We start from the raw sequence: 15,693 nt of genomic DNA, 5'->3' as shown, positions 1-15,693 counted from the left end.
ACAGTCCGTGGTCCCGGTTCCTCACGCCCCTCCTCTCTCCCTCTCCCAATCTGCCCTGCCCACGGCTCGGACCCCGCTGCTCTCCCTCCCGCAGCCTCCGGGCACCCCGTGTGCCCCCCACCCACGGCCGGCGAGGGGGCGGTGGGCGCGGCCGAGGCCCCTACGAGGCTCACCCAGTCCCCCCGTCCCTCCCCGCTCCCCGCAGGCTCTGACCATCGCCCCTCTGCCCCCACAGGCACCCAGGGCGGCTTTCCCCGCCCGGCCGACGCCTTCGCCTTCGAGGAGGACAGCAGCAACGACGGGCTGTCCCCGGAGCGGCCCCGCAGCCGCGGCTCCCCGGGCCCCGCCGAGCCGCCCCCCGGCTCCAAGGCCCCGGAGCCGCCTCCCGCCCCTGCCGGGGCCCCCCAGGTAGGGAGAGCCGTCCTGGGGCCGGGGGGGATGCGAGGGAACAGGGGAGACTCGGGGGGACGGGGATGGCACAGGGGAGGGAGCACAGGAGGGACACGCGGGGCCGAGGAAGTGGTTCCTGCCCTGTACTGGGCACTGGTGAGGCTGCACCTCGAGTGCTGTGTCCAGTTCTGGGCCCCTCAATTTAGGAAGGATGTGGAGATGCTGGAGAGTGTCCAGAGAAGGGCAGCAAGGCTGGTGAGGGGTCTGGAACACAAGCGGTGTGAGGAGCAGCGGAGGGAGCTGGAGGGGCTCAGCCTGCAGAAGAGAAGTCTCAGGGGGGACCTCGTCCCTCTCTACAGCTCCCTGCAGGAGGGGGCAGCCAGGTGGGGGTCGGTCTCTTCTCCCAGGCAGCCAGCAACAGGACAGGAGGACACAGCCTTGAGCTGTGCCAAGGGAGGTTTAGGTTGGACACCAGGAGGAATTTCTTCACAGAAGGGGTGGCTGGGCACTGGGATGGGCTGCCCAGGGAGGTGGCGGAGTCACCGTCCCTGGAGGTGTTTAATGAAGCCTGGATGTGGCACTCAGTGCCGTGGGCTGGGTGACAAGGTGATGATGGGTCACAGGTTGGACTCAATGACCTCAAAGGTCTTTTCCAGCCTGGTTAATTCTGTGGTTCTGGGTGATTCTGTGATTTTCTGCGATTCTGTGACCCGCGGGGGAACCGCGGGGCCGGCGCGCCCTCTGCCCGCCGATGCGGGTACTGCAGCCCCGGGGAGCGCCGGGCCGGGGTAGAGCGAGGGACTGGGGGGACTGGGGGGACTGGGGAGGCTGGGGGGAAATGGGGGGAATGGGGAAACTGGAGTGGATTGAGGCAGACTGCAGGGGCTGGGATGGACCGGGGGAAAGGGAGGAACTGGGGCAAACTGGGGTGGGGGAGGACCAGAGGGATTGTGGGCATCCACAGGTCAGCTGGGAGGACTGAGCTAGTTTTGAGGACACTGAGCGGCCAGCAGTGAGCAGAAGGAGCGAACAAGGATATGGGGCTCAGGTGAAATTGAGAGGGCTGGAAAACCAAGGAGGACTGTGGAGACAGAGGACTGGGAAAGGACTGGGATAGTTTGGGGATGTGGCTGGGATAGATTTGAGTGGACTGGAATGCACTGAGGCATCTGTAGGGAGTGGGAACAACATGGGGTGAGGAAACGGGGTACCAGGTGCCCCTGTCCAGGCTGGGCAGCCCGTGGGTCCGGCCCCACAACCCCTCTCACCTCTCCCTTGCAGGATCGTCCCCCCAGTGCCGATGGCCACGCTCCGGACACTGCCCCGGGGCAGGGCAGCCAGTGTGACAGTCCCAAGCAGCCAGCGGGGCAGGAGAGCCCGACGCTCCCGGTGCCCTCTGCCGTGAAGGTAATGCCAGTGCCTCCAGACTGCCCCGGAGAGGAACCAGCCCAGGGCACCCAGCTGCATCCAAGCCTGAAGTGCCCATGCGCTGCGCCCCAAATGTGTGGGAGCTCTGGGTGTCTGGCCTTAAAGGCTTTGAATAATTCAGGCAGACAAACCTTGTGTCAAAAAACTAATTTAATTCATTGTGTAATGGTACAAGATACAGCAATACACCTTGCTAGAGGCAGTTTCTTGAGTCCTCAACTGAAATCATCCCCTGGGGCTGGGAGCAGGAGACACAAGGCAGCACTGGAGTACCTTCCAGGCAGGGAGGATCATCCTCCTTTCATGTGCTCTCCAGCACAGCTGAGATGGGACACAGTGCCGAGGGAGTCCCCCACATCCAGGCTCAGCAGCTCTTGGAGCTGGGGTGTCAGGGTGCCAGCAGGAGCTGCCTTTGTTCTATCCCAGGCCTCTGAGGTCCCATGGTGATGACAGGAGCTCTTCTCACACCTAATTCCTTTCCTTCTTGGCCCAACAGTCCAAATCATCCAGCGATAGCAAGAACCGTCACAAAAAGCCCAAAGACACCAAGCCCAAAGTGAAGAAGCTCAAGTACCACCAGTACATCCCTCCAGACCAGAAAGCAGAAAAGTCCCCTCCACCCATGGATTCTGCATATGCCAGACTGCTCCAGCAGCAGCAGCTCTTCCTGCAGCTCCAGATCCTCAGCCAGCAGCAGCAGCAGCAGCAGCAGCAGCAGCAGCAGCAGCACTTCAGCTACCCCGGGATGCACCAAGGACAGCTAAAGTGAGTGGCACTGTGCCAGCAGCAGGACTTAGTCCTGTCTCTCTCCAGACTTTCCCCTGCTGTATCCATTTGTGCCAGAGCAAGGGGATAGAGGCATGCCACTGAACAGAAAAGCTTGGGAACTGCACAAACTCCTTCCAAGCCATTCTGGCCGGGGTACCTGTGACCTGCTCCTGTAGGAGCAATCTCCTACAGCCCAGCCTGGTTTTCCTTGGCCATCCTTAACTCTCATATAGGAGACAGCAAGGGAGTGGAGGGATGGGATGCCGGGCACAAGGACCTTGGGGGAACAGACAACTCACCCCAAATCTCCTTTGTTATTTCAGGCAATCAAACGAGCAAATGGTCAAAAGTTCAAATTCTTCATCAGCTTCTGTCAACAACACCCCTCTTTCTCCAGTGAAAACCACCTTTTCAGGCCAGACTTGTGTCTCATCTATCAAGCCAGGGCCTCTGCCATCCAACCTGGATGATCTCAAAGTGAGTGCAAACTTTGTCACTGCAGGAGCAGAATGTCACAGCCTGAGCGTGCTGTGCCGCCTCTGAGTGCGTCAGGGGAGTGCCCTAGGCTGGGAGGGACCGTGTTACAGATCAGCACACCTGAACCCTGTGCTCTGAGCCACCCAGGAGCACAGCACAGCACCCTGGGGCAGGGCTTGGTCACTGGGGAGGTTCTGAACATGAGGGCTTGCTGCTCTGCAGGTGATGAGAGGGTGCACTGCTCTGGCCTGGGTATTAGCAATCCACAGGTGTAGCCTAGGCAGACTGCAGGTCAAGCTAAAGGATCATCTGAGCTGCTGCTCCTGCAGCTCCTGGCTCCATCCCTCTGTGGTTTTAGGGTGGACATTATGGATGCTCTGACAGACCAGCCAGAAGGTGGTAGGGCAGCATGGCCTCCCCTGTGTCTCAGCTCCCCAGTGGTTACTGCAGCCAGGCCAGCTCAGCTCTCTGCATGAGCAGGTACCTCCTGGTACATGAACTGTTTTGAGCATCTCTCATGTAAGTAAGAGAGGGCATAGAGGAGAATCCCTCATATCAGCTGTTCTTTTATCCTTTGCTAATGGACCCTCAGCCATGGGGAAGGCCAAATCCTTCTAGGAGCAGAGATCTGGGGGCAGCCCAGAGGTAGAAATAATGTGAGCTTGCCCCAGCTCAGGTGACTGAATCGTGTGCCTGAGCATAGAGCAGGTGGCTCCAAAGTATGTGTCACATTCTCTGAGCTGTCAGCTGGCTCCTGGTCTGTGTTTAAGTCCTCTGCTCATGGAGAAATCTACTGCTAGAAAGGGAATGCTGAGTTTCTTCCATGACCCAAGGACCACTGCTGGTTATGGAGAGGAGTCACATTCTTGGAGGAAGGAGGAAGGTTTTCCTGTTAGGAAGGGTTGAGATTCTGCAGGATGTGCAGTGGTCAGGCCTGTGCATGGTGACTCTGGTGACTGCAGGTGAGACAGGGAGCACCTGGGAGGGCAGAGCTTCAAAGCTGGAAGCTGCGAGCCTGTGATCCGAGACTCCTTGTTAGAAGCACTGGGTTTCTAAAGGGCTTATCTGCCCCTGAGACTGACCACGAGTGACTTTCCTTCCAGGTGTCAGAGCTGAGGCAGCAGCTCCGAATACGAGGCCTGCCCGTGTCGGGTACCAAGACAGCGCTGATGGAGCGGCTGCGGCCCTTCCAGGAGTGCAGCAGCACCACGGTGCCAAACTTCAGTGAGATCACCACCGTCACCTTCCCAGTCACTCCGACAAGCACCCTGTCGAGTTACCAGTCACAGTCCTCCACCAGCATGTTATCAAACGGCTTCTACCACTTTGGCAGCACCAGCTCCACCCCACCCATCTCGCCCGCCTCCTCTGACCTCTCTGTGAGCGGCTCTTTGCCAGACACCTTCAACGATGGGCCCATGTCTTCTCCACAGTTTGGTCTCCAGCCATCTCCAGTTCAAGGCAGCACTGAGGAAAGCCTCATGAGCAGCATGAATGGAGGGAGCATCCAACTGGAGCTGGAAGGAATAGACACAGAGAAAGACAAGATGCTGGTGGAGAAGCAGAAGGTCATCAATGAACTGACGTGGAAGCTGCAGCAAGAGCAGAGGCAGGTGGAAGAGCTGCGGATGCAGCTCCAGAAGCGAAAGAGAAGCAACGGCCTCGAGGAGAAGCAGCAGCCTGCTCAGCATTTCTTTGGTGTCCCTATCAAGCAAGAAAACACCGTGTCCAGCTGTCCATTTGCATCCAAACAAATGGCCCTGAAAGGCCAGGCCGGCAGCTCGGATAAGCTGAGTAACTGTGGGGTGCCGCAGGTGCCCCACATTGTAAATAGCCACTGCTTGGAGCCCGCAGGGCAGAGCGCCATCACCTCCTCGACATTCCTGAGCCCGCAGTGCTCCCCCCAGCACTCTCCCCTGGGGGCTGCAAAGAGCCCCCAGCACATCAGCCTGCCGCCGTCCCCCAACAGCCACTACCTGCTGCCCGTGTCCCCCGAGGGCCGCAGCGGGTCCCCGCCGGGCAGCAGCTGCCTCCGCACAGCGCCGGTGAGTGCCAGCCCGGGCCCCCACGGGGTCACACCTGCCTGGGGGAGGCCTTTCCTCTTGGCCCGGGGCCACTGGCAGGGCAGAGAGTATCCCAGCTGGATGATGGGTTGGAAGCTGATAGCACTGCAGGGTCCTTTGCAGGGTATCTTCTGGAGAGCCAAACACCACAGCCAGTTGCCCTGGGGCGGCCACAGCACAGCTCCCATGCCCCACGGAGCCCTGGCACAGCTCCCCTCTTCCCCAGGGGACCCCAGCCCAGCTCTCTCTGCCCCTAGGTGAGCACTGGCAAAGTTCCCTGTGTCCTGGGAAAGTCCTGGCAGAGCATGCTCTGCCATGTGGAGCCCTGGCACAGTTCCCTCTGCCATGTGGAGCCCTGGCACAGTTCCCTCTGCCCCTGGAGGGGTCCTGGCAAGCTCCCACTTCCCTGGGGGAGCACTGGCACAGCTTCTTCTACCCTAAAAGAGCCCAAACCCAGCTGCCTCTCCCCTCAGGGGGAGTCCTGGCACAGCTTGCTCTGCCCCTGGGGGAGTCCTGGCACAGCTGCCCATGCCCCATGGAGCCCTGGCACAGCTCTATACACAGCAGGGAGGCACCAGCATAGATCCCTCAGCTCCTGGGAGAGCCCTGGCACAGTTCCTACACCCCTGGGAGACCCCGCTGCAGGGCTGCAGGGCTTCCCAACATCTTGCCAAGCCATTGTGGCTCCCAGCAGTGTGTGAGGGATTTTCACCACTGAGCTGGAGGAGAGCAGTTGCCCCGGGGAAGCCTTTTCTCAGGAAGCTGGAGCAGGGCTGGCAGTTGAGGTCTGCAGTCAGAGAGAGCTTGTGCCTCCCCAGCTGGCCACCAGCCCAGCAGAGAGTTGTCCTCAGCAGCCACCACTCCTCACTCAGCCCCCTGGACAGGTACGAACGCCTGGGGAGGGGGACACGCTGCCTGCACGAAACAGCACAGGGTTCTGCTGATGGCAGCCCCAGTCCATGCAGGGCCCTCCCAGGGCTCCTCAGGGAGCAGCAGCACCTTTCAGTGGTCGGTGCCATGCCAGGGGTGCAGGGTGGGCACACGGAGGTGTGGCAGGGGCAGCCTGGGTGTGCAGGGCAGCCCACGCCAGAGCAGGGCTGCTCCCAACCCACCCACGGCAGCCCCGAGCAGGCCCTGGGGTGCAGCCCTGCACAGTGGCACAGAGTGGGGCTCAGTGCTGTGTCCAGAGGACAGTGAGGTAGGTGCTGTGGGCAGCTGGCAAACAGCATGGCCAGTGAGGTGGGAAAGGGCAGCAATTTAGGGTGGGGAGGGCAGAGACAGAGCTGCCAGTGGAAGGGGCATGGAGGGCAGTGGGGTTGGGGTGAGGCAGGCAGTGGGGCTGCTGTAGGGGTGAGGAGGGTGATGGGAACACTGGTATGGGTGAGCTGGGCAATGGGGAGCAGCGAGCAGGGGATGCAGGGGGTGACTGGGGCTGTGGAGGTGAACTGGGCACCACAGCAGAGCTGTGGGGGCAATGGGCAGTGGGACACAGTGCTGTGAGGTGATAGCCAAGAGAGGCAGCAGGGCTGCTCTGGGCAGCTGGGCAGTGGTCAGTGAGGGTCAGGAGGGAGCAGGGGCTCTGCAGGGGCATCTCCAGCTCCTCCCTCCCTGCCCAAGGGCTGGGGGTGTACAGAGGGGATGGTTCCATTGTGTCCTGCAGCTCATCCCTACTCCACCACCACCCATCCTGGATATTCCTCTGCTGCCTGCAAGGGACTCCCAGGAGTGAGGGCCCTTCTTCAGCAAGAACTCCTCCTGTCTGCCCAGCACTGCAGTGCTGTTTCCCATGAGCCAGGGGTAGTGTTCCTTTCAGCTGCCCTCCACAGAATGGTGGCCGGGATGTGCATGGCCAGGCAGAGTGACCTCACTGCTGCCCTGGATCCACTCCTGGATCCAGCCCACCTGGAGGGTGAATCCCCTGGTGCTGGTTTTTGTGGGACAAAGCCATGGCCAGGCAGTGGGGAAGGACACACAAGGACCTTAGAGGTGATGGGCACAGCAGCTGGCAGGCACTGTGCTTCAAATGTGGTCCATCCTGGAAGGGGAGCCTGGCAAAAAGCTGGCAAAGATACACAGGTGTTTGGCACAGGCAGAGGTTTCCCTCTTTTGCGTGATCTTCCCTGGCTTGAGCTCTGTGAGATGCCTCCAGTCAGGTGGTGATGGGGAGGGGCTGGGGGGTGGCTGGGGAAGTGCCTCATCGCTGGCCAAGCACAGCTGACCACCAGCAGCATCTCTGTCTTCCCTTTGTCCTGTGCCTCCACAGCTGACTGAGCACCCGGACGTTCTGTGACACCCTGTCGGTGCCCTGGCAGTGACCAGAGGCCAGCCTGGCCCTGCATCTCAGAGCCAGGTCAGGGAGCTGGTTTATCTGCCTCTATCCTGCTCACAGCCCAGGCATTTTGTTTTTATTTGACCCACAAAATCGTGATTTTCCCTGGCACCACACCAACCCCAGCAGGGGTGAGAGCGCCGGGCCTCCCGCCGTGCATTGACTCCATTTCCCTGTATCTCCCCATGCAGATGGCTGCGCAGTCAGGCCAAAAGTTTTCTATTTCATCCCCAAGTTTTTGTAAGTCAAGCCCAGCCCTGTCAGAGGTAAAGCAGCCTCCAGCCTATGAGGATGCAGTGAAGCAGGTAACTGCATGGTTTTTGTTTCCTACAGGGCTAGGGCTGCCCATGATGTCTTTTTGCAGTTAGTGGGACTCAGCTGCAGGAGTTCCAGCCTGTTCTGTGGTCTCTGGGTAGGACAGGTCTGTTTCCATGAGGAATGGGCTTTTTTGAAGGGTTAGTTGCTGACCTTCCTCCCCTGCGCACCCAGGGGTCCTGACACCCCCCGAGTCCCCCAGGCTGCCAGTGTACTCTCTTTGGGTTCTCGATGCTCTGGGAGAGACAGACCCTTGAGCATTCCCAGGTCACCAGGAAACCTCATCCTGCTCTGTGCCATCTGCCCCCCTGAGCCGTACCTGCAGCGCTGTGCCCCGGGGAGGACTGGCCGTCTTCCTTCCCACCAGAGTCTGGGAGCAGCCTCAGTGCTGGGAGTGGTGGTGCCTTTAGGAAAGTGGAGTGATGCTGCTGGCAGAGTGAAAATGGGCTTATGGGGGCGTGCAGGAGATCCTCCAGGTTCCAGTCAGGGAGAGCAGGGAGATGGGCAGTGCAAGAAGCAGGGAGGGCAGGCAGGCACATGCCAGTGTGAGGTGCTGGGGCCAAAATGTTGCTGTGTCCTGAGGGCCCAGGGACAGGGCAGGCTGTAGTGGCCACTGAGCAGAGGGTTGGCAGCAGGGAAGGGTGCTTTGCTCCCTGGATCCACCGTGATTGAGCCACACCCTGCGGTGCCCTGAATGCTGCTGCCAGCCCCATGTTGGTATGGCCTCTCTTCTGCATGGGAGGAAGCCATTTGTGGGGTCTAGAGCCATCTTTTTTAGGATCTAGAGCCATCTACCTGGCTTGTGGCTGGAGGGACTCTCCTCCTAATGCCCTCTACTCTCCTCTTTGTCGTTTGCTGCAGCAGATGACACGAAGTCAGCAGATGGACGAGCTCCTGGACGTGCTGATTGAGAGTGGAGGTACGCTCTGCTTCCCTGTTCCCCTCCAGGGCTTCCCCTCCAGGCCAGCCTCGGTCTGTGGGGCTCAGTGCATTCTGTGCACCCCAGCAGAGCTGCCTGAGTCGAGTACAGCTTTCACCTGCCCTCCCTGTGCCAGCAGCCACTGAGATTGAACCCAAAAGCATATTGGCCCTCCTGGAACCTGCTGCTGCGTGTGCCAACCCACTGGGGTGGTCTGGGCTCGGCTGTCACCTGTGCAGAGAGAAGGGACAGCAGGGCAGCAGCCCTGTGCACAGCACTGCCAGCCCCCTCCCCACACAGAGCCCCCGGTGTCCCCCCCCCTTCCCAGTGCTGCCAGTGCCATCTCCCACACAGAGCACTTCTGGTGCCCTCCCCCGTGCAAAGTGCTGCCTGTGCCCTTTCCCAGCCCCCTGGGGACAGCTGCCAGTGCCTGTGCCCTAGGGACTGTGTCCAAACGCAGGGGATCAAGGTCAGAAAGCAGGAATGAGCGAGGCTTCCCGCAGGGAGGGTGGGCAAGCAGTGCCAGTGGGATTGAGTGGGGAGCAAGTCTCCCTGGGGATGCCCAAGAGGTCAGCTGGAGGGCTGTGGTGGTGCCCCTGTGCCCAGCAGCGGCGGGCACTGTCAGAGCACCTCAAATCCCTCTCATTTGTTGACAGAAATTCCAGCCAATGCCAAGGAAGATCGGTCCTGCCTCCAGAAAGTACCTCAGATAATGGTGTCTACAGGGAACTCCGGTGCCTCCGTCCCCAAGGGCTCCGCCCCGTTCGAGCCGGGGTCCGCGGCGCCGCTGCCCTTCGAGCACTGCCCGGGCAGCAGCGACGCCCACCTCGAGGTGCTGCTCAACGCCCACAGCCCCCTGGGCAGGGTCAGCGAGATGGCCCTGCTGAAGATGGGGGCAGAGGAGCCCCACTTCGAAGGGATGATGGAGGGGTTCTCCGGCAAAGCCGCAGATGAACTGCTCAACTCCCAGGAGATTTTACAGACTCCCCTCTCGCCCATGGAAACGCAGCTCTCCCCTTCCCCTGCCGAAGGCTCCGGTTTACAAATGAGTTTCACTGAGTCTCCGTGGGAAACAATGGAGTGGCTGGACCTCACCCCCCCCAGCTCTGCCACCGGCTTCAGCTCGCTCACCCCTGCCGGCCCCAGCATCTTCAACATCGATTTCCTGGATGTTGCCGACCTCAACCTGAACACCAGCATGGACCTGCACCTGCAGCAGTGGTGAAGGGATGCGCTGGGGCAGGATGCTGTGAGCCTGCAGCAGGCGGCACAGTGTTCCTGTCGTGCGAGAGAACATGCAGGGCTAACGTGCCTCATCCAGGGGAAACTGGAGTCATTTTCCCAGCATATAAACTTGTTTGAATTTCCAGTCACTGAAAATGACAGCACAACAACTCTGGTACTTTGGTTTTCCTCCATTGATACAACCCCACAGAGGACACCAGTGCCTGAAACAACACATCCTTGGATTGACAAGAACTTCACTTTTCTTTCTTTAGTCTTCCCCCCCGCCCCCCGCCCCGGTTTTAGCAGTCACTCTTGTGAGAACTGGAGCAGCTCATGACAAGACTGTGTGGTGAGGTGACCTCACCTGGGTGGCAACAGGAAATCATGGAGAGGAGAGCCCACTGTTCTCCTCTCCTCTCCTCTCCTCTCCTCTCCTCTCCTCTCCTCTCCTCTCCTCTCCTCTCCTCTCCTCATCCAGTCTTTCAGGCAAACCTGTTGTGCTCACCTTGGCCATGCCCATGCCAGGGTGAGGAGCAGGGAGCTGTGCCCAGCCAGGTAGCAAGCACCCTTCTCTGCACAGCCCAGCTCTTGCTTCCTTCCTGCCCAAAGCTGCATTGCCTCATCCGTGCACAGCTCTGCTCCAGGTGGATTAGAGTTGGAGATCATCGTGTTCGTGGTGGCACCTTGGCATGTCCTGAGGGGCTGAAAGCCCAGGAGCCGTCCTGGCTGCATTCTGAACAGGATCAGGCTGCAGCAGGTGACCTTGGAGCAGAGAGCTCTGGACATTGGAGGCAAATGTTCAGGATGCTGGTGCAGGAATGGCAGGGATGTGGCATCCCAGTGGAGCAGCCGTGTCCCCGCTAGCACGGCCCACACAAAGAGATGAGTGATGTGTTTCGGCCAAGGTAGGAGCAAGTCGTATGAAAGAACCAGCCAGGCTTTGGAGGGGCTGTTCTCTGCACAGCCAGGTGAGGATGATCTCCAGCCCCTCGCACGATCCGGGAGCGGAGGGAGCCCGGCAGGGACACTCAGCGAGCGCTCTGGGGCAGAGCTCAGCGGGCCCTGGTGTGGCTACGGGTTCGTGTGAGCGCCTGCTGGTGCTGCCTCCACTCCTCTGCCATCCTCCCCTCCACCCTTCTGCCCACCCCTCCTCGATCCCCAGCCGTCATCCCCTCCTCCCCGAGTTTACTGCAGCGTCACTGCTCCCTCAGCCCAGAGCAAGGCTACCGGAGAACAGCTGTGAATCACCGAGCCTGGAGGAGCCCGTTCTCCCGATGCCGGCAGAGAAGGAAGCTCTCCCGCAGTGATGCTCCCGTTTGGAATCACCAGCATTTCTCCTATGAGTCTCTGTGCAATATTCTTCCTCAGGCTCTAGCAAGAAGGAGCCTTTGCTTCACTTCTTGGCTTCCACCAAAGAACTTGCTGCAGACTGTGTGATGGACACGTCTGTTCATTGCAACTCTGGTTTTGCCAAAGTAAATATTGTTGCTGACAAAGATTGTTAAACTATTTACAGACTGAGTGTATTTAATATTTGTGTTACTGGAAGGACAGCACACGGAGATGAAGCTGCTGGGAGGAGGTCCAGCCTGGCCGTGGCTCCCGTGGCGCTTCCCCAGGGATGCTGGAGCTGTTGGAGGCAGCTCTGCAGCCCGGGCGGTGTCCCCAGTCCCTGGTGTTGTTGCATGCTGTATAAAGCACGTGGCAGTAGCTTTCAAGTCACTATTTAAAGCACCACTTTTCTATTGTACAAATGTCACAGGGCACTGCTAGGATAGACAATCACAGGTTGCATTTTTTAAGAAGAATTTCTTTTTCTAAGTGAGAGATTTTTTTGAAGCCAGTCCGTGGAGAATATTCAGAGCACTTGAACCAGAGTAGTGTTAGCTGCTCCACTGCGGCCTTGTACAGAGCTTTCCAGGTAACTTTCTCCTCTCAGCAAATGTATTTCCTTATTTAAAGGGATGCTGTCAGCTTCAAACCTGTAAGCAAGCACATTTCCTTACCTATGTTACCAGCAACACCTACATTATTAAAACCCTTGTCTTGCCACTCTGTCTGCTCGTGGTTTGCTGTTTGATTTCACTGTGGGACAGCCACAGCTATCCCATCTGCCACCAGCTCCACGCTCTGGGACAGTTACAGTCCTTCAAGGCCAGAAGAATTTCATTCATGGCAGCAGTTTCTCCTGGAAGATTTCTGAACACACCAGCCAGAGTCTCCTGTCTTTTTCTTCTGTTGGCTCTGGTTTTGCTTTGTTTTCCTGCAGGCCCCACTCCTTGGGTCAGGTCCCCCTCAAAAGGCAGAGCTGAGCCCTTGCCCAAGCCCCTTGGTATTTTTGTCAGCACTGGGCTGGTGGCTGCAGGGTGCTGGGTACAGGCAGAGCTCTGCCACAGCCAAACCTCCCACTGCCCAGAGGCAGAGCAGGCTGGGCCCTCACCCCGGGGGACCTTGCATCCTTCTCCACAGCAGCCCTTGGTGTCTGTTTCCAGATCCATCACATCTTTCCTTGGATTAGAAAAGGTTCCCCGGGTATTTACCCACCTGCATGTGAGGAGGGACTGCCCAGGTGGGCTAAAGGTGAAATGGTCCTGAGACATTGCTCAAGTGAATCTAAAACAATGAACAAATAACCAGTTCCTATGAACATCTTTTAACTGGACATTAAATTGGACATTGGCCCACACCCTGAAGCCAGGCGTGCTGTGATAACTGCCTGGGCTGGGCCAGGTCGTGGTCACTCAGAGAATGGGGAGACAAGGCTCAGCCTAGGATTATTTCAGGAATATCAGTGGACTGGAGCACTCCCCCGCCCTGTCTGCCTGCTGAGGAGAGCCTGCCCGTGCCGCTCCCCCCGCAGCAGAGCAGCTGGGGAGGCTGAGTGTCCCTGCTGTGAAAGGCGAAGAGCAGAGTGAATGGAACAGAGAGCCACAGCTCTGAAGGGCAGGAAGGAGCCCGTCAGGTGCCAAGGTTTGGAGCAGAGCACCTGGGGAGGCTGAGTCAAGGGCAGGGTGCTCTGCCTCAGAGCGAGGAGTGCTCTGGCCAGGACAACAGGACACAACAGCCACAGAGCCAGAGCAGGTGTGTGGTGTCTAACGAGGTGCTGGGTCACTCAGAGCACCTTCTCTGGTGGATTTTAGTGTAGCTCTGGTTCTGCACCCACAGGCACAGCATGGACACCCCCACAGATACCACAGGCTTCACCACACACAGTCCTGCAAGCCAGCAAATCTCAGCGTGAGTAGCTGCCTTCCTACACACACCAAACCCCTCTGGCCTTCTCGAGCCTGTGTGTGCTTTTGGGGCTGTTGGCACAGCTACACCTGCAGGGTGACACCCCTGCACCCAGCTCTCCCGCTCGGTTGAGCAGGGCTTTGCTGTTTGGACACACCACGTTCTCCTGATGGGTGGCACAGGAGTCATGCCAAGACAAAGGCTGTCTGGCAGATGCCCCCCGGAGCAGCCACAGACTGTCCTGCTCTTCTATTTCCAACAGAACGGTGCTGTGTGTCTCCAGGAGAGGGAGTTTGTGCTTCACCTCGTTCTCCAAGCACTTGCACAGCTGTAAACACAAAGCAAAAATACAACAGCTGTTTCCTTTTCTTGTTCCTTAGAGCAGCCACTCCATCTTTCCCTGGGCCCTTACCACGCTCAAAGCAATGGCCACGTGTGATTTGTATCGGGATTCAAAGGGGAAATGGAGTTGCTTTAAAAAGCAGCACCTCTGTGTTAACAGAATCACGGAACCACTGAGGCTGGAAAAGCCCTCTCAGGCCATCCAGTCCCAGCTGTGCCTGATCCCCACCTTGTCCCCAGCCCAGAGCTCTGAGTGCCACCTCCAGCCCTTCCTGGGACACCTCCAGGGATGGGCACTCCAAACCTCCCTGGGCAGCCCCTGCCAAGGCCTGAGCACCCTTTCCATGGGGAAATTCCTGCTGCTGTCCACCCTGAGCCTGCCCTGGCCCAGCCTGAGGCCGTTCCCTCTCCTCCTGTCCCTGTTCCCTGCCAGCAGAGCCCGGCCCCCCCGGCTGCCCCCTCCTGTCAGGGACTTGTGCAGAGCCACAAGGTCCCCCCTGAGCCTCCTTTGCTCCAGGCTCAGCCCCTTTCCCAGCTCCCTCAGCCTCTCCTGGGGCTCCAGCCCCTTCCCAGCTCCGTTCCCTGCCCTGGACACGCTCCAGCCCCTCAGTGCCTTTCTTGAGGGGCCCAGAACTGTCCCCCAAGACTGGAGGCACCTCAGCAGTGCCAGCACAGAGGAAACCCCCCGGAACACAGGTCTGAGCCCTTCATTTATACTTGCCTGGACCCCAAAAGACAGACAGGGCTGGGATGAAGGCCAGGGGATGAGGTCGGAGTTTTTCTGTGTTGCCTCAGCAGTGACACAGAGGGATCCTCAGTGAAGGCAGTGAAATGCCTGCAGGCAGGAAAACACCCCAGAGAGGGAATGAAGCATGAGTTCAACAAGGAGCAGTTGAGAGGGACTGAAATGTCCACAGATAACATTCCCTCCAGTATGCCCCAGTCACAGGGGAACAGAGCTGAGAGGGATCCGCTCCCTCCTGCAGAGCATGGGACCATCCCATGCAGGGATGGACTCACATACAGCCACCAGCGCCTGTGAGCTCCTTCAGCTGTGCCAGCTTCCTCAGGGCAAACCCCAGGATGCAAAGGCAGGTGGCAGTGCCAAAGGAGCAGAATCCCAGAGCATTCCTAGTTCACAGAACACAGGGCTGTGAGGTGAGGAGCTGTGTTCTCTGGTGGCTGCCCAGTCAGGAAGGACCCTCCCTGGTGTGTGCTCAGATTTTGTCTTCTTCCTTCACCAAATGAGGGATCTTGGATTCTGACTGAAGAGTGAGGATAGCAGGTGGCCCAAAAATCTTGAAAGTGTTGTGCTGGCAACAAAGAGCTCCAGAAAAAGGCTTGGTGTGGTGGGAACACAGAATTTAGGCAAACTGACAGACTTGAGCTGTGTGAACCTTTCACACTGTGCATCTCTACACAGCAAGACCTTCTTCAGCTCCATTTGTCTTCCCTGCCTTCCCTTCTCTCGACACAACTGTCACCCTCCAAGTGATGAGACCCTGCAAGAGCTGGTGTCAGGTGATCCATCCATTCCCAACTATTCCAGATCCTGAGCTATGCCATGACCAAGGATCCCTGCAGGATGCTCTGGCTCTCCCCTCTCTGGGCTGAGCACTCTTGGACCGTCCCATCCAGCCCACTGGAGCAGGACAGGAATTCGTGGCCAGGCCCTCTCCCCCAACACTCTTTTTTTCCCAGTGGGGCTGCTGGGGCCCAGTTCTGCCCCCTTGACAGGACAGATTCCAAGCCCTCCACAGCTTCCAGGCAGAAGAGACACATCCCAGCACCGGGCAGTAGGACTTAGCCAGGACTCTCAGATCATGTGGGTCCTGCAGACCTTGACTGCTCTTGCAAAACTAAAGCAGCCATCACAGCTGGGAGCAGCAGCTGCCCTTCCCCTGGCATGTGGGCACGGCCATCTGCCCTCCTCACAGGGACAAGGTGTCCTGAGCCACCAGAACCTCCCTGTGCTGCAAACAGCGCTCGCCTGAGAGGCACCCGAACACACGGAGGGCCCAGCAATCTTCCAGAGAGAGAAAATAAATCCAGGGCTCCCTATACGTCTCTCACTTGGCACAAGCAGATTTGAAGGTTGCTTTCCTCTTCCACCTGGAGGACAGGCCTGGAAGGCAGGTATTCCACAGCTCTCAGTGAACCTTCCCATTCATGTCTGACCTTACAAAATGAAAATAACAAGG

General features: G+C 58.6%; 1 protein-coding gene across 14 annotated transcripts in view; it reads left to right on the top strand.

Annotated features, from left to right (window-relative positions):
* The window catches only part of MYOCD (myocardin), a 219,749-nt gene extending 207,776 nt beyond the window's left edge, over positions 1–11,973 (top strand). For 8 of the 14 annotated variants that reach the window (XM_042022066.1, XM_042022074.1, XM_042022070.1 and 5 more), the window contains 8 exons: positions 236–408; positions 1,672–1,797; positions 2,312–2,583; positions 2,910–3,063; positions 4,167–5,108; positions 7,647–7,760; positions 8,632–8,689; positions 9,346–11,973. In XM_042022066.1, coding sequence (XP_041878000.1) covers positions 236–408; positions 1,672–1,797; positions 2,312–2,583; positions 2,910–3,063; positions 4,167–5,108; positions 7,647–7,760; positions 8,632–8,689; positions 9,346–9,914 — 2,408 coding nt within the window. In that variant the 3' untranslated portion in view covers positions 9,915–11,973. The remainder of the gene's footprint in view (positions 1–235; positions 409–1,671; positions 1,798–2,311; positions 2,584–2,909; positions 3,064–4,166; positions 5,109–7,646; positions 7,761–8,631; positions 8,690–9,345) is intronic. The other 6 variants (XM_042022072.1, XM_042022076.1, XM_042022067.1 and 3 more) reach the window with 5 other exon arrangements.
* The last annotated feature ends 3,720 nt before the right edge of the window (positions 11,974–15,693 follow it).

This window comes from Corvus kubaryi, unplaced genomic scaffold (genome assembly GCF_017639235.1).
Source record: "Corvus kubaryi isolate FWS band 111438036 unplaced genomic scaffold, C.kubaryi_AGA036_p1.0 37187, whole genome shotgun sequence".
NCBI lineage: Eukaryota > Metazoa > Chordata > Aves > Passeriformes > Corvidae > Corvus > Corvus kubaryi.
This window is presented reverse-complemented; position numbering and strand designations above follow the sequence as displayed.